At 48.5% G+C, this 22,623-nt stretch overlaps 1 protein-coding gene across 2 annotated transcripts; it reads right to left on the reverse strand.

Annotated features, from left to right (window-relative positions):
* Positions 1-1,842: 1,842 nt before the first annotated feature.
* On the reverse strand, positions 1,843-10,848 carry ALOX15 (arachidonate 15-lipoxygenase). 2 transcript variants are annotated; one of them, XM_087826530.1, is made up of 14 exons: positions 10,714-10,848; positions 8,675-8,879; positions 8,308-8,389; positions 8,088-8,210; positions 7,822-7,925; positions 7,479-7,639; positions 6,717-6,860; positions 5,351-5,560; positions 3,647-3,733; positions 3,381-3,550; positions 3,083-3,204; positions 2,423-2,523; positions 2,132-2,299; positions 1,843-2,022 (listed from the first exon to the last, which is right to left on the reverse strand). In XM_087826530.1, exons 1-14 carry the CDS (start codon positions 10,846-10,848, stop codon positions 1,843-1,845), a joined length of 1,992 nt encoding a protein of 663 aa, XP_087682656.1. The 2 variants fall into 2 exon arrangements, with proteins under 2 accessions (XP_087682656.1, XP_087682657.1); XM_087826531.1 differs by lacking the exon at positions 7,822-7,925 and having other exon boundaries at positions 7,479-7,551.
* Positions 10,849-22,623: the final 11,775 nt, after the last annotated feature.

Genomic DNA, 22,623 nt, shown 5'->3' on the forward strand with positions numbered 1-22,623 from the left:
GATACAGAGTTCAGAATTTTGTTTATAAGGATGCTCAACCATATTAGTAAGAGTATTATGAAAACAACTGAGAAAATCGATGACATAATAAAGTACCAATTTGAAATGAAGGCTACACAAACTGAAATGAAGAATAATTTACAGGGAATCAACAGTACAGTAGAGGACGCTGAGAATCAAATCAGCAATTTGGAACATGAGGAAACAAAAAACACCCAACCAGAAGAACAAAAAGAAAAAAGAATCCAGAAATATGAAGATAGTGTAAGGAGCCTCTGGGACAGCTTCAAGAGGCCCAACATTCATATTATTGGGGTGCCAGAAGGAGAGGAAAGAGACCAAGAAATTGAAAACCTATTTGAAAAAATAATTACAGAAAACTTCCCCTACCTGGGGAAAGAAATAGACTTACAAGTCCAGGAAGCACAGAGGGTCCCAAACAAGAGGAACCCAAAGAGGCTCACAGCAAGACACATCATAATTAAAATGCCAAAGGTTAAAGACAAAGAGAGAATCTTAAAAGCAGCAAGAGAAAAGCACTTAGTTACCTACAAGGGAGCACTCATACAACTGTCAGCTGATTTCTCAACAGAAAGTTTGCAGGCCAGAAGGGAGAGGCAAGAAATATTCAAAGTGATGAAAAACATGGAACTACAACCAAGATTACTCTACCCAGCAAAGCTATCATTAGAATTGAAGGTCAGATAAAGAGCTTCTCAGACAAGGAAGAGCTAAAGGAGTTCATCAGCACTGCAGGAAATGTTGAAGGTTCTTCTTTAACAAGAAGCTAATGAACAAAACAATCTGATGAACTAAATAGATCCAGAGACTCTGATGCATGCAACAGACGATCATATTTCAGAGGGAAGAGGGAAGGGGGGTAGAGGGTGGGAAGAGATTAACCAAACAAGTTATATGCATATATGCATAACCCATGGACACAGTCAATAATGGGTGAAGGCCTGGGGAGGGAGTGGGAGCGAGGTGGAGGGGCTCAATGGGGGGAAAACTGGAACACTTGTAATACTTTCAACAGTAAAGATAAATTAAAAAAAAAAAAAAGAAACAAACTTCCATGTTTATTTTTCCAAAATTTTAATAAGATACAGAAGTTGGAATTTATCGATTCCTTTGTTGTCACTCATTAAAATAACCATGAGATTTTTTACTATTTTTCCAGTTAGTTATTTTAATTTGGAGCCTCCCAACTGGCCAACTGAAAGGGGTTTAAATATGGACCCTCAGACTGACACTCCCACGGCCGAATACCTCCACCGGGGAGCAGCTTCTTGACTTTAACCAGTTACGATTTTCCAAGTGAGTCACAAAGTGAAAATCTTGAGAACTGCTGTGTTAATGGTTTGCTCTGTGTTGTGTCTAGCTTCAGGACGTGTGGTACAGCCTACCGAGTTAAAAAGACGTGCTATATTCTTTTGCCAGTGTTTGATTTAGGATAGTTTTATCTCGTTTCTTTTTTCTTTCATTAGTCTAAAATATCGTTTTGTGGTCAGTAACCTCAGATTAGATTCAAAATGATAAAAAATGTGGAGTAATATGTATTATTACCCTAGTCCATTCTTGAAACAGTTTATAGAAATGTGACTATTATCTGCCTTTTGGGAGACCCCAGTGATGCGGGGGCGGGCAATAAGAAAGGAGGGAGGAATAAATGGGAAACAAGGCCCCTGGGTGGTGTGTGTAGGCATCTGCAAAGAAAAAGCGACTCTCTAGGGAGGGTGGAGATAGAAGCGGCATGGTGGGGGAGGGTAAGACTGAAAGCACTAGGGGATGGGGCTGTGGGGTGGGGGGAAGGGATGAGGAAACAGCCGAAGGCTGGGGTGCTCATATGGCCACACTGTTTTCCACTATGCTGGGCCGCAGGTACTCGTAGGGCATGTCCAGCTTTGCATTCCGGATCTCAATTTCCTTATCCAAGGCAGCCAGCTCCTCCCTGAACTTCTTCAGCAGAGCTTTGGGCTCAGGGCCTGAAAAATACTCCTCCTCATGCTGGCCCAGAGTCACCTGGGATGGAGAGAAAAAGGCAGCTGAGAGCCTTATGGTCCCCAGTTTGGAGTGCCACCCTGCCCCAGAGCTGCCCCCTTCCTCAGGGACCAAGGCACATGGCTCTCACCATAATGGGCTGACGTCTGCCCAGTTGCCAAGTGATGGACATCTGGAGAGAAGCCTGATGAAAGTTGGGCAGTGTTGCCATCACTGTCTCCAGTGTCACATCCTTGGTAGTCGGTGGGGGTATTCGCATCGTGCAGGGTGCATTAGGGACCCAAGCATACCAATCCAGCTAAGGAGGGGCAGATATCTAAATTCAATGTCTGCTAAGCATAAAAACCCCTTAGCCACCTGCACACAGCACACCCCCCCCCACTCCAGGTGCAAATGCCCACTGCCCTCCTATAGTAAGTACCTGGCCCAGGTGGACGGAGGAGTGCTGGCCAGTGCAGGTGAAGATGCACATGGTGACAAAGCAGCAAAGCTGGTCCCGGGACTCTAAGGAGATGGGAAACCCTGCCAGGGGTAAGGAGAGTTAGAAGCTGTGAGGCCAGGAATAGAGGTGGAGCTCAGAGAGGCTGAGCAGGGAGAACGAGAGAGGGGGAAGGGGTGTCAAGGACTCTGAGGAATTATTGTGGGAATTGACGTGTGAGCTGGGGTGGAGGAAATGGAGAGATCTCCTGGGAGGGCCCCACTCAATGGGGTACAGGTATGGCTCACACTGGCTCACAAGAGTCAGTTATATTAAATGTTCAGGTATTCAGCAAGCTGGTTGACATCACAATGGTAGCTATGGTGAAAATATTTACACGATGGAAATGGGTAAATGCTACATATCAGGGCTCCCCCCCCCCCCCCCCGAGAGCCAGTTACTAACATTTATGAGCAACCACTGGTCCCACTGCATCTGGGACCTAGAGGAGTTCTTATTGCATACGAATCTAAAAAAGGCCTTTGGGCATTTAATAGGGGTTGGACATGCTTCTGGAAGGTTTCAATAGAAGCAGGGAGGATTCTGGGGATGTTCCAAGGAAGACTCTCACACTGGAGGTCTCAGGGCAGGGGCTCAACTCACCTTGGTCCTGGGCCCCTAGCAGGCCAATTTCAGTGATCTCTCGACACCAGGTCTGCAGTTCAAGATCCTCTTTCACCGCCTTGTCCGTCTTATAGTGAAGATTCACAATTCCCTCCACATAGCTGTCGGCCAAGGGGTTGGGCCAAGAGAGCCGAAGTTGACAGGGAGCCTCCAGGCCCTCTGCTAGTTGTCCACAGGGCCAGGCCAGGGCCCGCAGACCCCCAACACAAACTCTGCTGTTCTCCCAAGCCTCTCGCTGCCCGCCCGCCCCCACCGGCCTGCCTTCCCCTTGCCTCACCGAGAGATGACTTCCCAGAGGCGCAGGGCATCCTGGGCGTAGTAAGAAGACTTGACTCCCAGAAGCCCCCGATCAGCCAGGTCATGAGGGGGACAAAATGACCTATAGGTTAAAGAGGCTCCAGCTCGCCTAAGCAGCTCCACGTGGCCTCCTCCACCGGTGCTCACCACCTGGGACACAAGGATGGACCGGGTCAGGCAATGCCACCTGCCTGGAGCCAGGGCCGGGGGAGCATGTGCTCCAGAACCCCCCTTCTCCCTTCATACCTGGTCAAAAATACCCAGGTCAGAGACCAGCCCTGCCCTGGCCCGCACGTTAATTTCCATGGTGTATCGCAGGTGGGGGATTATCAGCTGTAGGAAGAGAGCAGGGAAGGGCAAAGTCAGAAGAGAGCTGTGGCACGTCCTCAAAGGAAACTGCAGTTGAAGAGCAGGAAAGGTACCACCAGGTCTTCAGGAAAAGCAGAGGCATGAAGTTCAGTGGCCCCTCGACACCAAGAGTGTCCAGTTGATTTGTAATTCATTCCATAAACCGTTGCCTTATTGCTGTATGATAGTGGAAAGAAATCACCCTCCTTTTCTTTTCATATAAGACTGTTCAAGCTCGCCCGGCAGGGGGTGGCTCAGAGGCTGAGCATCGACCTAGGATCCAGGAGATCATGGTTCGAGTCCCGGGCAGGGCACATGCCCGGGTTGCTGGCTCAATCCCCAGTCGGGGGCGTGCAGGAGGCGGCCGATCAATGACTCTCATCATTGATGTTTCTATCGCTCTCTCCCCCTCTCCCTTTCTCTCTCTGAAATCAATAAAGATATATTTTTTTAAAAAAAAGACTGTTCAAGTTCTAGTTCAAAGTTTCTCAACCTTTTTTCATTATCACTCCTTTAAAGAGCCTTTTCAGATATTTTCCTCTTCTTATCCCCATGTAATTTTAATGCTACAAATATACTATATCTGTTATGTACTATGTGTATATATGTGCTTTATACATAAAACATTAAAAGTTGTTTGCACCCCAGAACTTTCCCACGGTTCTGGACCCCCTTTCACCGCCTGGGGCATAACTGCCTCCGTGGAGAATGCAGGCTCTAAGCCGCCTACCTCCAGAACCTCCTTGCCTACCCTTTCCCTTTTGTCCATTACAGTCACCTTCTTTCTGGTCTTCAAACATGCCAAGCTCATTCCTGCCCTGGGCCTTTGCACTGTTTTAAGCTCTTGCCTCTGCCCAGGACACTGTGCACCTTGATCATCTCATGGCTGGTTCCTCATAGTCTCCTTCTCTATGTCATCTCAGGGAGCCTTTCCTGACCACCCATCTGGACTCGACACCACATCACTCTGCTTCCATTCTCTGCATTGTGCTTATCATAGCTGATAGGTCATGATACCATCTTTACTGCCTGTTAGCCCTAAATAGAAATGAAAATCCCCAAAGGCCTTGCCTGGCTTGCTTAGCACAGGCATCTAGAATGGTTCTTGCCCCACTGGAGGCACCCACGAAGAAAAATTAGTAGGTAAATATTCGGTTCGAATTGTCTGTAAAAAAAAAGGGGGTGGGGCTTCTGTTGTGGACCTGAGCCCGTCTAACTGGCCTGCATGTTATTATTTTAGAATCGGTCAAAACTGGCTGGAAAGGTGTCCTCTGTTATTTCCCTGGTCCTCTTTTGGGATGGAATCCTGTCACTCGTGTGTACTGTTTATGTGCCGTACGCTCATCTGTCTGTGCTTTATACACAGAGTACGACTTCTCACCTCCCACCCCACCCACCTTGCCAAGAAATCATTTTCACCTCCTTGGGAGGTGATGTCGCCCTGCTGAAAATGCAGAGAAGCCATGCTCACCCCCTTGCTCCCTTGTCTGTCATTGGTTGGCTTTCCCTGCACCCTAAGATGCCACAGAGAAGGTGCCTCCAGAGGCGGCACTGTGCCATGGGGCAGAGGGGCAGGCAGGAGAGAATGGGATAAGGTGTTACCTTAAAGATAGGATGTATCGATGGAAGGCATCTCATGGTGGCCACAGCGATAACCTCAGCCATCAAATGTCCCCTCAAAAGATGAGACTGCAGCTCGTGAAGCTGGAAGTCAGAGCTACGGACCCAGCATTTGGCCAGGAGCCAGGCCATCGGGGGATCCGTGGGCAGGAAAATTGGTGGTGGTGGGGATCCCACACGTGGCAACTGGAGCTGGAGCAAGGATACAGGGTGGGGAAGAGACAGATGAGTGCCAGGCACCCAGCAGAGTCCCCTCCTTTGCATATTTAACCGCTGCCTTCTTCCCCAAATTTGCTTAGCTTTCTCCATTGCACTGCTGCTACTCCCAACAGCCGCTATCCCTCTCGGGCCTTTCCTACCCACTCAGCGCGTTAACCACACAAGCTGCAGAAGCTGCTCTTCCACTACCTCCCTGGCTTCCACTTCCCCTTTCAGGCCCCTCAGTGTGGACAGATTCAAACCCTCTGCTGCCTTTATCCCACACTTTTTCAGAAAGTTCAGCTTCTCTCTGATCTTTCAACACCACCCCTACTCAGCTCACTAAGTCTCCAGTTCTCAGCTAGTCACTAGGTAGAGGTAACAATTTGAGTGTCTCCCATTACCTCATAATTGGCCAGACAAAAGCCCACCCTAGCATCTTTTCCTCTATTTGTCCTATTTCTGCAGGCCTTGCCTGACTCTTCCTTTTCTCTTTCCTTGAACCCAGGCCCATTCAATTTTCCTCTGCATCCCACTCATCTTTCCTCTGCACCCCCACAGTTATTCCCCACAACTGATTCCATCACCCCCATCTTGGACAATTGCTGTAGCATATTACCCTAATAATCTCTGAATCTAGCATCTCCCTTTTCCAATCTATCCTAATCCAAAGGACACACAGAATGTGCCTACAGCATCTTTCACAACAGCCTACAGCAGCTTCCTGTGTCCATATTCCTTCATTTGGCATCACTGCCCATTGCAGCCTGGGCCCTCTCACCTCCTGTTAACCCCCACCACTCCAGCCCAACTGTCCCCTGGTGATCTAACTTCTCACACTCAGCACACCTCAGCCTCTGCCCAGCCCATCTTCTCCTGGGGGGAGGTCCTGCTCCTCCCCCAAGGCTCGTGCCCACCCCACTTTCCGTGACTCCTCCCAGACTGTTCCCACTCTCAGGTGCTTCCTCAATACTGGAGCGCATTTAGATTTTCCCAGCCTGTCTCGCCAGCAGGACTGCGCCTTTCTGGCTTTGCCCATGGCCGCCTTTGATGCCACCCCCAGTGCTTTAGCACCAGTGAATCCTCAGCGAATTTGAGTTGAGGGGCTGAGCTGAGAGGGCCAACCACGGGGAAGCAGGAATCCTCTCACCTGGATGGCCATGGGCAAGAGTTTTCCATCAGACTGCAGTTTCAGCATGACCAGAGGGGCAGCCAGGTGCTGCTGGCTGCACAAGATGACATTAGCCTTGATCCCATCCAGCAGGGAGAAGTCGGCTTCAAACAGTGTGCCTCCCTGGATGGGGGCAGAGGGCAAGGGCTATCAGCACAGGCCATCTTATTCCCACCCTGGCTCCTCAAAGGGAGAAGAAAAAGGGGGAAACTAACTCCATCACCCACTCCATGCTAGGTCCAAATCACATGCTTATGGCCTCACATAAGTCTTACACGCACTTGAATTAGCCCCAGGTTTATAAAAAAGGAAACATGATAAAAGAAGATGGGCGTCTTGCCTGAAATCACACAGTTTATAAACAGCAGAGCCAGGTTTCAAAACTCACCCTATAATCCATGAGTTTTCTCTCTCACTTGGCCTATGTTGACTCCTGAAGTAGTAGCCCCACCCATGATCTGCTTCTCTTACCCACACTCCCTCAGATTCCTAGCACCAAGGCCCAGTTATTTCTTCATGTCACCCATCACACACTTGACCCCTCCTCCACAACGTGCCTTTCTCATTCGAGAAGGAAGGCCATGTGGCTGCACACCTCCAGGATCACTCAAGATCTCTCCTGTAGAACTCCCTCTTGCCATCCGGTGGCAAGCTGGGCTCACAGTGGACCCCGAAGCAGCACAAGCACTGACCGCACTCCCATTCCACTGTGTGGCCTCCTTTGGGTTATCATGTCCATACCTGCAGCTCCTTCTCCAGCTGGGCCTGCAGCTCCTCCATCCCTGGAGGAAACACTAGGCGCGCAGGAAGTTGACTGGAGCGCCTTAGCAACATGGGGTTGGCCCCGTTGAGAAACTGGTACCCAAATAAGGCATCCTCCTTCCAGGAGTCCCGCACTTGCACTGGGGATGGCAGTTGTGGAGCACATTGTGAGATCTGAGTTCCTGGTTCTTCTAACCCCCACCAAACCATCCCCTCTTGACCCCAGTCTACCAGAGGGACCCAGACCTCAGGTCTCCCAGCCCTGGTTCCCTAGATTGGGTGGTAAGGGTCCTGGGAGAAGTACTGGGTTAGGGATACTGACCAGCCAGCTTGCTCTGGCCACACCAGAAAATCTTCTTGAAGTCATCCAGATCATTCCAGCAAGCAAGAACATTAAAAGAGTCTTTGACAGCGAGGTCGAGCAGCCTTCAGGTAAGGATAGGCAAAGCATTTGAGTGTTATTCTCAGTATCACACATCACAGGCACCCACCTTGAGCTAGCCCAGCCCTCTGCGGTCCATGGGACCCCCTGGCCTCCAGTGGACCAGGACACCTCCCTCCCTCTCATCCTGCCCCCATGGTTCTCACCCCTTGGCCAGTGAAGCCTCAAAGTCAATTTTCTTGTCCTCCAGAAACCTCTCATCTGTCGGAAGGTCACCTAAATTGGCCGCAGCCACATTCAGGATTAACCCATCCTTCCAGTTACCCCATCTGTGGTGCAGAAATGAAATCAGGCATTGATGTGAGGAAGGGCCCGGGACTCCCTGCGAGGTCAGGAGGAGTGGGGGCAGAGGTAGGGCTAACTTACTGGTACAGCTTCCTTCGGCCTTCCAGCTCCTCCTCCCTGTATTTCTTGAACTGGCCTTGAGGGTCGTCTGCCAACGTGCGGCCTACAAGTGCGGAGGAAGGCATGGACCATGGGGCTTCCCCTGAGGGCCTCCCCCCTGTCCCTGAAAGGGGTCCCTTCTCAGCCCACCCTTGCGGGGATGGGGGGAAGATGTGACCCTTCAGCCTCACACCCCTCCCAGGCTCCTTGTGGCTGCAAGCAAACTCCAGCAGCCCACCTCCTCCGCCAGCCAAAAAGATCCAGCCCTCGGGTTCCTGCCCCCAGGTCCTGTTCCCTCTTCTCCTCTCCCCGACCCCCAGCGTCTCCTGTGCCGCAGAGGCCTCCTCACCAGTGCCCTCGGGTAGGGTCAGGACGCTGTTGCCCTCCACCCAGCGGTAACATGGGAACCTGAACTCGTCCCCACTGGCCCCGGGGCCCTGCACGGAGATCCAGTTGCAGAACCAGGCGTCGTTCTGTAAGAGGTGCCATTTGCGTATCTTCACGAACAGCAGCGGCCCCAGGTACTCCTTCACGTCCACCTCGAATTCCGTCTCCTGCAGGCGACAGGAGAGGCTCAGCGCCAATGCCGATGGCCGGAAGGGGCCTGGGACTGATCCCAGCTCCCGCGCAGGCCCCGCTGCGGGGCTTCTGGGGGAGCGGCGCAGAAGGGGCGCGCACAGGGCGTTTCCGTCGGCCCCTTACCCGTCGCCGCGTCCCTCCGCCTGCGGTGAGGCGGCGGAGGGAAGACGCGCACCTTCCTGCCCTCTTTCCGCGCTCTCGTCGCTGGTTGTACTAAGCGCTGAGCTGGGCGCCGGGCGTCGGCGCCGCGCCCTAGGCGAGCGCACGGTGGCGCCGGCAGATACGCCGGTGACCGGGCAGTGATAGCGGGGAGACCTGGGCGCCCCCACCACCATTTCCAAGGCGGTAGCGGCCCCCGCCCGCCCTGGGGGCAGGATTCCCGGAGGACATTCTGCCTGAGCGGAGACCTCTAGGTGTGAAGCGTTTAACCAGGGAGAGGGAGAGCGAGGAAGGGGTCGGAGGAGTGCGTGCGGGGCAGAGGAAGCGAGAGAGCGGAGGCTGAGCGAGGGCGCGCCCGGGTGCAGCGGCGCACGGAGCGGGAGGGAGAAGAGCGTGACCAGATGGCGAAGTCTCAAAGGTTAACCCGAGGGCTTTGAATCTGGTCCTGAGGACGAGCAGAAACCATTCAAATGTTTGACGGGGGAGGGGGGTATTAAGGGTGGGAATGTATTTGGAAGAAGCTGTTCTGGCTGCAGAAGGGCAGGAGAGGAGACGGCCAAGTGACGTAGGTTCAAGGGGACACTGGTGGCCGCGGTTGGGTCGGACATCAGGAAACGGGTGCCGGAGACGTCGGGGAGACAGAACTGACAGCGCTTGGTTCTTGGTTAGAGGCGGCGCACAGAGGGGCAGGCACGAGTGACACGGGGGAGGCTGCGGGAGAGGTGGGGCAGGGGGAGGGCCTCCCTTGGGCATGTTCCTTTTGAGCGTCCGTGGGACAGACATCCGGATCTGGGGGTCTTGGAGAGAGCTGGCTGGGCGATGGAAACTTGGGGGTGGGAATTGCAGAAGAAAAAAGCAACAGGAGCCAGGGGTGAGTAACAGGTGGATGTGATGGGAGAGGGAAGCGGGTCAGGAAATTCTGCTCTCAGCTCCGAACCCCCCACCCCCGATTCTCCCACCCCGCCCCGCCGAGGCGGTTTAGCCCCCGCAGAGGTTTGACATAGCTGCGTTTAAGAACAGAGGAAACGCGGGGCCGGGGGTGGCTCAGCGGTTGAGCACCGACCTGGGACCCAGGGGATCGCGGTTGGATTCCCGGTCAGGGGTTGCGGGCTCGATCCCCAGTGGGGGACGTGCAGGAAGCAGCCGGTCAATGACTCTCTCACCATTGGCGTTCCTACCTCTCTCCCCCACCCCTGAAATCAATAGAGATACACTTTTCTTTAAAAAAAAAAAAAAGAAAGAAAAGAAAAGAAAAAAAAGAATAGAGGAAACTTCCCTGACCGGGGCAGCTCAGCTGGTTAGAGCGTGCCCTTGACACACCGAAGTTCCCTCTTCGATCCCCGGGCAGGACACATAGAAGAATCAATCATGCATAAGTTAGTGGAACGATAAAATCTCATTCAAGAAAAAAAATGGGGGGGTAGGGGGTACAGGAGACGCACGGCCGCTTCAGGCTCCCTGCAAAAAGAGAGGGCTCTGTGACCGCGGGCCGCCGCAGCATCCTCTGCACGCGCAGGGGCCCGGCCCCCCAAGAGCGCCCGCCGCGCGCCGCGCTCGGCCCCGCGGGCCCCGTCAGCAGCGGGCGCGTCTGGTTCCCGGGACTGACGGCCGCGGGGCTGGGGGCGCAGCGCCCCCCTCCGGCCAGCTCACCTTGCCCCGCCCCGGCCGCAGGCGCGTCCCGAGCTTGGCCTCCGCGTGCTGGCCGACCAGCCACAGCTGCACCTGGTTGTTGGAGCCCGCGTAGAACGAGGACCCGGTGGACACCCGGACGCGGTAGACGCCCATCTTCCAGAAAGACGTCCGTGCCGTCTGAGGGGGAGAAGAGCGGGCGCGCCTAATAACCCGGCCCGGGACCCCGCCCCCGACAGCCTCGCGGGGGCCGGGGGCGTGGATGGATGGCTCGGCCCCAGCTCAAGAAGGCGGGGCCCCGGCCGGGTACCGGGTGCAAACACTATCTTTGAGGGAGGAGGGGGGAATGGGGAAGCAGAAGAGGATTTGGGCAGAAAACGTGCAAGAAGGAATTAGCCCAGCAGGCAGATGGTGCGTGGCCGGGAAGCCCCTCCATCTAAACGCACGCACACGCGCGCACACGCACCCTCGCTGGCGGCGCAGGGCGGCCCACCCCCGCCAGCGGTCATGCCTAGGGTCGTAGGGGCGGATGGTGAAGCCAGGAGGCCTGGTCTGCAGCAGCGTTTGAGGAAGGAACATTCGGGCCACCAGATTAATTTGGCCAGATTCGAACACTTGGTGTCTATTCCCCGCGCAAGGCTCCGGGGCTCGTTCCTCTCTAGCGCACATGGCCTGGCCTCTCTGCTGCCTGCAGGTTGAAAATACAAAATTTCTGTCATTCAGAGCTCTTGCTAACCCACCTGCCCTCCTCCGCGACACTCCGCTGCGCCCCGCCCTCCTCCCCGGCCTCTTCCCCGGCCTCTCCACTTTGGGCTGCAGCCCTGTGTTTTCCAGAACCCACCATGTCGTTTGTCTGCAGTCTTTGCTCCTGGAAAATTCTACTTAGCCTTCTAAACCCTGGTTAGACCCCAGTTTTTCAGAAAAGTCTTCCCTGGCCATTCCACCCTGCTCCACTGCCCTCGCCAGGGCTAATCGGCTTTCCTCTCTACTGTTCCCACCCTGTGCATGCTTCTGTTATTGCGCACTTAACACTACAGTACTTTGTTTGCATGTCCATACCCCCTACCAAGGGGAGCTCCTCTCCAGCACGAATTACTCACTTTTGTTTCCCCTGGAGGTAGCACCGTATCAGGCTCACGGGGGTCAACGTTTGCTGGAACACTGAACTGAACGATCAGTTATAAATAAGTCCTTTCCTTGGAGGGACAAAGGCAAACGACTCTCAGACAATGCAAATAATAAGAGGACAGTAAAAGTCTGGTAGCACCATGGTGTGGAGCACTATTAGCCTGGTGAAACAAATGGAGCCGATGGAAAATGTCTGTAACACATATTTTGTTGTTTGATGATTGTTTTTTATTTGTTTATTTGATTGTTTGTTTCTGCGGGAAGTTCATTCACTTGATTCAAAGTTCACAAAGTACTAAGTGATATTCACTAGTGTTCCCCTCCCTCTTGACCCCAAGCCACCCAGTAAGTGCCGGCCTGTCCTTTCTGTCCTTTGTCTGTACGTGGTAGAGAACTTTACATACTGTTCTGCGCCTGGTTATGTCATGTTGCAACATAAATCTGGAAGTCCTTATACATCAATATTCAAAGAGCTTCCTTGTTCTTCAGGTTGCCATTGTTTAGCTTTGCTTTTTCTTTAATCCTCGCTGGAGGATATGTTTTACTGTCTCCAGGGAGAGAAACATTGATTGGTTGCCTCTTGCACATGCCCTGACTGGGGACTGAACCCAAAACCTGGGTGTGTGCCCTGACAGGAAAGGGAACTCGTCACCTTTTGGTGTACCGGATGACGCTTGAACCAACTGAGCCACCCGTCTAGGGCAGGTTGCCATTGTTTTGATAAAGCGTGATAGACTACCAGTTTCTCACATGTGGACATTTAGTTTGTTTGCAATATTTTGTAACTATAAAAAAATTGCTGAAAAAAATCACCTGGTGTATACATCATTTTTCATAAGTAAGTATATCTGTAGTACAAAATCCTAGAAATGGAACTTCTGGGCCAAAAGCTTCTGTAACCTGGCAGAAATTGCTTAACTGCCCTCCGTAGAAGTTGGACCGATTTACACTCCCATCAGTGAGTCCACTGATGTATGAGAATGCCCTTTCTCCCTCGCTCTTGCCAATAGTGTGTTGATAATCATTTTTACATTAGTCAATCTGATAGGTGTAAAATGGTTCCTTAGTAGAATTTTAATTGCATCTCTCTTGTTATGAGTAAAGTTGAGCATCTTCATATTGTAGGACCCATTTTATTTCCTTTTCTGTGAATTGGCTGTTCCATTTTCTATTGGATTTTGGAGTTTTTCTTATTGATTTGTAGAAACTACTTATATTAGGAAAATTAGCCCTTTTTTGGCTCTATCACTACTGAAAGAGTCCCAGTAGCAACGATAGTACTTTTTACCTGTATTAACTTCTTAGAGCCAAGATACTGGCCTATAATATTATTCTCCCCTAAAAGAAACCTGGGCTCCTTAGAGGGTAGCTAACTCCCTTCCTTAGGACAGGTAAAACTCAGGACAAGCCTGGAATGCGTCATTGTTGCTGAAACAGTAAAGATGTTCTCAAGAAAGTCACAAACAATTCGCATAGGGCAAGATGTCCAATTTGAGGAGCTCCCACTGGCTGCATTGCGACTTTTTGAGACACAAAAACTAAATAATAAATGGGGTTAATTGAAATAAATAAGAGTATCGGTTAGTAATCCAAAAATCAATTGGTTAATTGGTTGCAATTAACAAAAAAATTTAATTCAAAATGGCTCAAAAAATAAGGAAAAGTTATTATCTCAGAAAAGAAGAAGCCCGTAGGATAGGTTGGCTTTCGAGTTGTTTGTTCCTTGGCTCAACAGCATCATCAAGAACCCAGGGTTTGTTTGTTTTTCTGTCTTTCCATCCTTCATGTGTTAGCTCCTGAGTGAATTGCTTCCTTAGCAAAATGCCTGCTACCACTCCAGTAATCCCATACAGACATAGCAACATGCACTGGGAAGAGAAGGACCATTTCTTCCAGAGTCTCCTTTCTGAGAGCAGGGGAAGCTTTTCCAGAAATCATCCAGCAGCTTCCCCTTAGCTACCTTTGGCCAAAACTGGACACCAAACCCAAATCCTTCAAACAGGCAAAGGAAATGAAATCACCGTGATCATCCCAAGCTTATCAGGATTTACCTCTGAATTACATGAGAAAAAGCGAAAACACAAACATATTTGGGGCCCCACCAATAAGCAAGAAAGGATAACAGACTGAGAGGTACACACCCAAGAGTGTCTGCTACAATTAGTTTATAAAAGGCCTAACTTCATAATAATATCAAAAACAAAAGTCACTGTGAACTGTTAACAAAAATGTATACTACAAAAGAGTGATTCTATTAGGGTTTTTAAGGTTTTATAAGAAGTGAATGTTACTAATTATGAGCATGTATGAGCATACTAATTATTAGTATTTCTTCTAAGTACACATCTGTTTATAATGAAGAGATATATGCTCATTTTCACTGGTAAATGGAAAAGAATGAAAGCAGGAAATTGTATGTGAACTAAATAGTCCCAGAAAAATAGGAACTGTTCCAAGATCAGTCCATGTGGCTACACATGATAACCAGCAGAAAGGAGGTCCAACCAGTTAACCAGTACTGGTGCCCAGGCTCCATGACCAAGGAGAAAAGGGATTCTGAGGGTGCTGGGTGAGCCAAATGTCCTAAAGATAAGCACAGATATGCAAACACAATCCCTCTCTCCCAGGAGGTGAATCTACTAGATGACCCCTTAACCATATGACATTGCTGACACATGCATAATTTTAAAATAATGCTAACAAAGCAAATCAATATATCATAATGACAGAACAAGGGGTTCCATAACTCTGACTAAGTGAAACTAAAGACTTACTTCATTATAGATGCAGAAACTAAAAACTTAGCAGAAGATACAAACGGACTTATTGGGGTTACAAGATAAGTTTTACAGGAACAAAGATAGCTCCTTGGGAGATAAACAAGCTTCAGAGCCACAGGCATGAATCAATCTGCTGAGAAGCCCAATTTATAGCCTCAGTGCATATGAGGTTCTGAGACAACATTACTTGCGGGTGCAGGGGGTCTGACAAAATTTCAGTAACACCAAGAAAGCATCAAAAGACATATTTTAGCAACCTTAAGAAAGTATCTTCTTCCTAGAGAAAAACAAGAACAAGTAGAAACCAATGAAGTAATGAAATAAGTCTATGGTGTTTTAAAATAGATTTAAGTGTCATGACAGTAAGTCTTGTAATCGCTATATTTGTGTTTGTTTTGTGTACGGCTTAAAGTGTATTCAAATAATCATCATATTAAATTTGTAATTGCACTTTATACTGTTTAAGGAATTGATAAAGTTTGCAATCACTGTTTAAATATTAAAATTTGTTCATCAAAGTTCTAGTCATAGATATATGTTTAATAAATTAAGCATTAAAATATATATATATATATATATATATATATATATATATATATATATAGCCTTTCCTCGCTCTCCATAGAAGCCTGCCTGAGTCCCCCCACTCGGTGAACCATGGTGGCAGCTGCGTGTCGCTAGCCCCGCCGGAGCCCGGCCCTGCTGTGTGTCCTGGGCCTGCTCCTAGGCTCTGTCCAGACTCTGCCTGTGGCCTGGCAGAAGCAGCAGCGAGGACTCGGCCGCCCTCCAGGGGCCCGAGGACCCCGATCTTGTTCCTCTTGGCCCCACTCATCCTCCCGCCCACCCTGGAAACCTGGTGTCTGGCTCTGGCTGCAGCCCCGGGGACTGGGGACCATGGACTGTGGCCGAGAAATCCCCAAATGGACACCTCCAGCACCTACCCTGTTCCTTCGAAGCCCTGAATTGGAAGTTAATGACACCCTAAGGCCTCAAGGGGAAATAAAAGACAGTTCGTGTTGCAGGAAGGATTCCCTGTGCCTTCTGCCTACTGTCGGTAAAATGCTCGTTCCTTTCAAGTGAGCAGACCGAGACGCAGAGAATTTGCTGAAGGACATGTAGCTGGCAAGGTAGAGGCCAAATCTAAACCCTGCAGGGTCCTCTGACCAAAGGCAGCGTGAGGTCAGAGGACCCTGCAGGGTTTCACCAGAGCCCTGGAGGAGCCAAGTGCTAGGGGATTACATGTTCCTCTCAGCTGGAAGTTTGTTCTCATTCTAATTAGTAGTTGAATTACTGTAAATTCTGGGGAAATGCATCTTCCTCAGAATCTGTGACTCATCTTGACTCACACTGCTTAACAAAATATTTTGTTGATCACCTGCTGGCGGTTACTGGTACCCCTAAGAGGGGAAAGAAAATTCAATGGTTGGGAACCAGTGAGGGCTCCGAAGTAAAGTGCTTTTGTTATTGTCCAAATTAGCTACTTAACAGAGGAACAAAGAAAAGGAAAGTTAGAGACTGTAAGCGTGGTCACCCAGAAAGCTTCACCAGGAAGCCACAGCCGCACACAGCCTCGTCCCTCCAGGGGGATTAACGCCCCTCCCTTTCCCCTTGGGGTACTGGGTTGCTGGGCAGAAGGGGAAGATAGGCCTGGGCACAGCAGAAGGCCCGGTGGCACAGGGGAGGTGGCTTCCCCTCAGTCTAGCCTGGGGAACAGTAGATTGGCTGGGGGTGGGCCCCATCAGAAGCACTCGAAATCTTGGACAGTTAATTAGTTTGGAAGAGCCCCTGCCCGGAGACAGCGCCCGCGCTCCTGCTCTCCTGCTCCGTGCCCCGCGCTCGCCTGTGTGTCCGGGGCTCTCCCTCTGCCTGTTCGCTCTCCGTGGCCATGTGGCCTTCGCAGCTGCGTGGCCTGTGGCCGTAAGACTTCACACGCAGGATGCTGGGCTGGGCTGGACTGTAATGTGGAGCGAAAACTATGGGCAGTGGCCTTTATTCTGGCCTTGCTGAAAACACAGTTGGACTTTTTTCGTGGCAGGATGAGGGGAAATGGGACATTGGAAACCCAGGGTTTTATTTCCACCTTAATAAATATTACTCATCCTCTCGACTGATTCTCAGGAAATTCTTTTCCTCCTGGAATCATAAGAACTCCACTGCCACCAATAAACAGTTTCTCTGAGCCTAATAAAGCAGATGATGTGCTGAGCTATGTAAGAGTTGACATGATTCTGTGTGATGCTTTCTCAGTGACAGCTGGACACAGATATGGGAAAAAGAGTAGATTTGTTCGCCCTAGCCTGTTTTGCTTAGTGGTTAGGGCTTTGGCCTGGGGACAGAAGGGTCCCTGGTTTGATTCCAGCCAAGGGCATGTACCTCGGTTGCAGGCTTGACCCCTGGACCCGGTCGGGGCGCATGCGGGAGGCAACCAATCGATGTGTCTCTCACCCAGTTCTATGATCAGTGAACCAACATTCAGGAAGAGGCAGAGAAAACTAAGAAAGGGGAAAGCTGCAGAAGCCTCAGTGTTTCTGTCTGAGCCCAGAGCCACAGGACCACTGCCCAAGCCGGAATAGCTTACCAGGGGAGTCTTTCACCTCTCAGCTCAGTTTCTTCATTGGCCAAATAGCGCCTAGCATGGAGCTACATTCCCTTGTTCAAACTCTAGCTCCACCTCTTTCTAGCTGAGGTAGAGCCAGGTTTTTCATGGCTTTTGAATGTCTTAACATCTCTGGGTCTTAGTTTCTTCATTTGTAAAATGCAGGAGAGTAAGAGCCCCTACTTAATAGAGTTATGGTAGGAGTTAATGTGTTAATATTTGTAAAGCACCTTAGAACATGTCTGTCACATAGTAAGCGCCATCTGGGAGTTCTTGCTATAACCATTATTATTTTGTGGTATATACTTAATGAACATGTATATTAGTAAGCATAGTCTGTCTTTATAACCAAAACAATATACAAATATTTGGGGGATGTTCTCTCCATGGACAAAAATATCTTCAAACTTTAAAAGTTCTACCAACAATGTGCATGAACCCTATCAACAAAAAGCATACAAAAATACTTAAAAAGGTGTACACCAAAGGATCATCGGAGATTATTTCTAAGGAGTGAGAGAAGGTGGGGAAGAGACTTTTATTTTTTACATATTTTGGAATTTTTTAAATTTTTTACAGAAGCATGAGTTATATTTATAATCTCAATTTTTTAGTCTTTTTTATTTTGTGGATAATATCTTTATTACACTGTCAGCTGGGATGGTCCAAGACTGCTTTACCCACTTCTTGGTGTCTCGTCTAGAAATGGCTCAGTTCCACCTGGAAATCCACCACAGGTACTTGCTGTTGCTGAGATCACCTCAGGTACAGCTGACTCTCTTGGCTGCTCAGTGAGGCTGTCCTCCTACGTTTAACTTGGACTGCCACCCCTGGTATGTGCTGTTTCATGCTGTTCCGTAATCTGTCTCAAGTGTAAGCATCCTTGGTCCGTTCCACTGTGCTGTGGGAAGCTCCTCAGAACATCAGTCATCTCCAGTGACTGCTCTGCTCAAATCTTAATCTTTAACAAAATCCAATGCTGTAGATGTTATCATAAAAGCATTAACTATAAGGGAAGCCCCAAACTGAAGTTCAAGTTTTCTTTTGTAAATAAATTCATAAAGATTAAAATGTAATGAATAAAAGTCATCATTTGTAGAAATGGTGAGGATTTTTTTTAAAGTAATTTTCTTCTAGACCAAAAGTGTGGTTGATGAGTTGGGAAGACACCCAAAGTCATTCACAGTAACTTGTGGGTAGTTTCAGTGAGCTTAGATTATGATGCAGTTGCAACTTTGAGAGGTAAAACCCAGGCCATTTACCCCTTTTTTGAATAGAAATATCTATAGCAGTTATCCTATGCCTGTTCCACCATTGTATGTTGGGAGGAGGGGGCAGGTGGCATTCCCCTTAGTTCACAGGTCTTTAGAAGGAAAAGAATTTCATTCAAATGTATACAGCTGTACTTAAGAAAGTGCACTTGAGAAATGTCATTCATACCCGGACCTAATTTAGATGGTAAAATTCTGGGCTTCAAGCTGATGCTATAATGGGATTAAAGTTTGGGGTACCTTGAGAGGGGGGTGAGTATTTTGCAGGTGGGAGGAACATGAATCATTAGGGGACAGAGGCCATACAGTGGTAGCTAGTCTTCAGAACAGCCTGCAGTGATCCCCTACCTCGTGGTATTCCTGCCCTTGCATAGTACCCTTCCAAATTGTATCACAGGTGGTCTGTGAACCAATAGAAAATGGCAGAAATGATGGTATGTGACTTCTGAAGCTCTCTCTCTCTGTGTCCCTTTTTCTGGGAAAAGTCAGCTGCCATGTCATAAGGACACTTAAGAAACTCTTGAGGGCTGTGGAAAGGTCCTTATGGTAAGGAACTGAGGCCTCCAGCGAACAGCCATGTGAGTGAGCCATATGGGAAACAGATCTTCCAGCCCCATTCAAACCAGATGATGTAACCCCAGCTGACATCTTGACTAAAACCTCATGAGACACCTGACCTAGAACCACCTGACTCTCAGAAACTCTGTGAGATAATAAATGTTGTTCTAAGCCACTGAGTTTAGAGGTAACGGTAATACAGCAATACATAATAAATAATGCATATGGCTGACGTACTTATTTTCTCCTGAACTCACAAACTTCTGTAATACTAAAAAGTATTGATGATGTACTGACCACTTACAAAATTAGTCCTCAGGTATTCCTACTAACCTTGCTCATCTAATTGGCTGCAGAGTAAAACTTCAAGTTTTGAAAAAGAAGACTTCACAAAGTCCATGGAAGTTCTGTTAGAAAATGAATCAATCAGCAAAGCAATTGACAATGTTGATGTTGGAAGAAGATCCATCCACCTGAGATAATTCAGACAAGGGCTAAGCAAGGTTTCAGGGAAGACTATCAATAGGTGACACATTGGCTGCAATCAAAGGAACAGGCTTAGACAGCCAGCAAAACTTTTCTATTCAGGTGACATCCACTGGTCTCTTCTGTGTGTCCTCCTCTGTCCCCATGTGGCTCCTGTGGTGCCCTCAATTTAAGGGAAGAGAGAGCCCTGGATATTGACCTTACTTATCTCTGTAGTTCCTCCCAGTCCTCACTCATCAGTCTTTTCCCACAGCCCTCATCTATGCATAGGAGTCATTCCCAACCCCTTTATGGCCAGGCTTTGAAACTCAAAAATATAAAACTGAGGCTCAAGTACAGTAGGCCCAGATGAAATCATGGAATTACCAGGACCATAAAAACCCATATGTTAATGTTCTATTTTATAAGTGTTATTCCATCAAAGTGGGGCCTAGCAATGTAATTTCATGGATTATAAATAGTGCTCTTAACAGTCAAGAGGGAAATAAGCCAGATATGAGAGGGCAAAGAAATTGCTGAATGCTGTGTTGCATGATGTGGTTCCTCCAAAAAACCTTCTGGCCCTTACATAAAAATTATGAAATGCTTGATGTGATGTGATTTTGAGTGAAGTAACTAAATTTTGCATCTAAGTTTACTCAAGGGCATTCAGAGACACCATACTGGGCGCTGAGATGAGAAGCAAGACATAAGGCTATTGGAGGTTCCAAGATGGCAGCAGATTAAGTGGAAGCTACACTGACACTCTCCCAGGACCAAACTGGAATTACAATTAAAATATAGAAAAACCATCCTGAATAATCAACTGAAGACTAGCTGGAGAGAACACTTATTTAACCAAGGATGAAAAGTAGAGACCACATAGAGACTGGTAGGAAGTGCAGAAGCACAAGCGGGCTGGCCAGGATCCCACAGGCAGTAGCTGAAGTTCCCAAGGGATATCTCAGCTGTGTGGGGATTACCACTGAGAACTCTGGGGTCTAAACCCTAAACCAGGCTTCCCAGCCTAGAGCATCAATACTGAGAAAGGTGCCCACATAACATCTGGCTGTGGAGAGCAGCCAGGTTTTCTGTCTGCCAGGGAGAGATGGCTGGAAATGCAGGCACCATTTTAAAGGGCCAACACACAAAATTTTGGGTGCAGCCACATACCTTGGGTTCAGGGAGAAGGAGGGCAGAGCAGACTGGAGCTGTCTTAGAGAGTCCAAGGGTGGGGGCTTTGGGGATGGAGCTCAGATTTCTGTGCTGAGTCATTCCCGCATATGGCAGAAGATATCTTTCTCAGGCAGACCTTTGCCACCCAGGCAGCTTTTGCCTGAGGGGACGGAAGCGATTGCCCCACCCTGTTGTAAAACCTCTTGCCCCACCCTGTGGAGTTTAGGCCTTGCTGTGGTCTACAACCTGAGGCTCATTAAGACTGAGAATAATAAACAGCCTGCAGGCAAAGGTGGATCTCAGGATGCTTTGAGTCTTTGCCTGATCTGCTTCTGGATCGGGGCTAGGAAAAGCCGACCTTGGTGCACACCTTGGTCCTTTCCAAATGCACCTGGTTCTAGATGAGGGAGCCTCAAGCTGGAGATTGCTGAAAGCTCCAAACAGGGTACTCAGGGACAGTCACAAACAGCATCTGACATTGTCCTGCACCGGAAACCCTCCAAAAAGACTGAGAGTTGTAGCAGGCCTACTTAAAACATAGAAACAAACCCAAACAGGCAGCCAAAATGGGGAGACAAAAAAGCCCCAAATGAAAGAACAAGAGAATTTTCCAGAAGAGCTAAATGAAATGGAGATATGAAATTTATCAGATATAGAGTTTAGAATAATGACTCTAAGGATGCTCAACAGCATGAGAAAGATATGAAAACTATGAAGGAAATTAACAACAACATTGCAGAAATAAGAACACATTGGAAGGAATAAACAGCAGATTAGAGGAATCCAAGATTGGATCAGTGAATTAGAAAACAGGGTAGAAAAAAAATCACTCAATCAGGGAACCAAAAGGAAAAAAACAATTAAAAAAACAGGAGGACAGTTTAAGGGAGCTGTGGGATAACATGAAATGTTACTAACATCCACATAATAAGCATTCCAGAAGGTAAAGAAAGTAAGCAAGGGTTAGAGAACCTGTTTGAAGAAATAATGGCAGAAAACTTCCCTAACCTGGTCAAGGAAAAAGTCACTCAAGTTCAGGAGGCACAGAGAGTCCCAAGCAAGAAGAACCCAAAGAGGCCCACACCGAGACACATCATAATTAAAATGCCAAGAATTCAAGACAAAGAGAGAATCTTAAGGGCAGCAAGAGAAGAGCAATCTGTTACCTACAAAGAGCTCCCATAAGGCTGTCACCTGACTTCACATCAGAAACTCTACAGGCCAGAAGCAAATGGCATGAAGTATTCAAGGTAGTGCAAAACAAGGATCTGAAATCAAGACTACTCTATGCAGCAAGACTATCATTCAACATAGATGGTGAAATAAAAAAAAACAAGGCTAAAAGTGTTTATCACCACTAAACCAGCATTGCTGGAAATGTTAAAGGGACTGATGTAATAAGAAGTGGAATGCTTGGTGGGGCTTCCCTGTGAGGTCTTCCGGGCCAGGGATTTTGTTTGCTGTGAGTTTTATTGCTGCTTCAATTTCATCAGTTGTTGTTGGCCTATTCAGGTTTTCTCATTCTTCCTGATTCAGTTTTACATGATCTCACTCATACATGGAATCTAATAAACAAAATAGACTGAGGAACAAAGTAGATCCAGAGACATAGAAGCATGGAACAGACTGACAAATCTCAGAGGGATGGTGGGGGTGGTGGGTGGGTGGAAGAGATTAACTGAAGAACTTATGTGCATTTTATGCATAACGCATGGGCACAGACAATAGTGTGGGGAAGGCCTGGGGTGGGGGCTGGATAGAAGGGGTTAAGGGGAGAAAAAAGGGGACATCTGTAATACTTTCAACAATAAGGACAATTTTTTTTTAAAAAAAAAAGTTTACACTATTAGTCTGAATATTTCCACAGAAATTTGGGGGAACCTTTTGGGTTCCTCTAGGCCATGCACATTTGGGGAGGGGAGTAAGGAAATTTCCCCTAGAAGTAAGGGACAGGGAT

The sequence above is a fragment of the Miniopterus natalensis genome, chromosome 17 (genome assembly GCF_054644295.1).
Source record: "Miniopterus natalensis isolate mMinNat1 chromosome 17, mMinNat1.hap1, whole genome shotgun sequence".
Lineage (NCBI taxonomy): Eukaryota > Metazoa > Chordata > Mammalia > Chiroptera > Miniopteridae > Miniopterus > Miniopterus natalensis.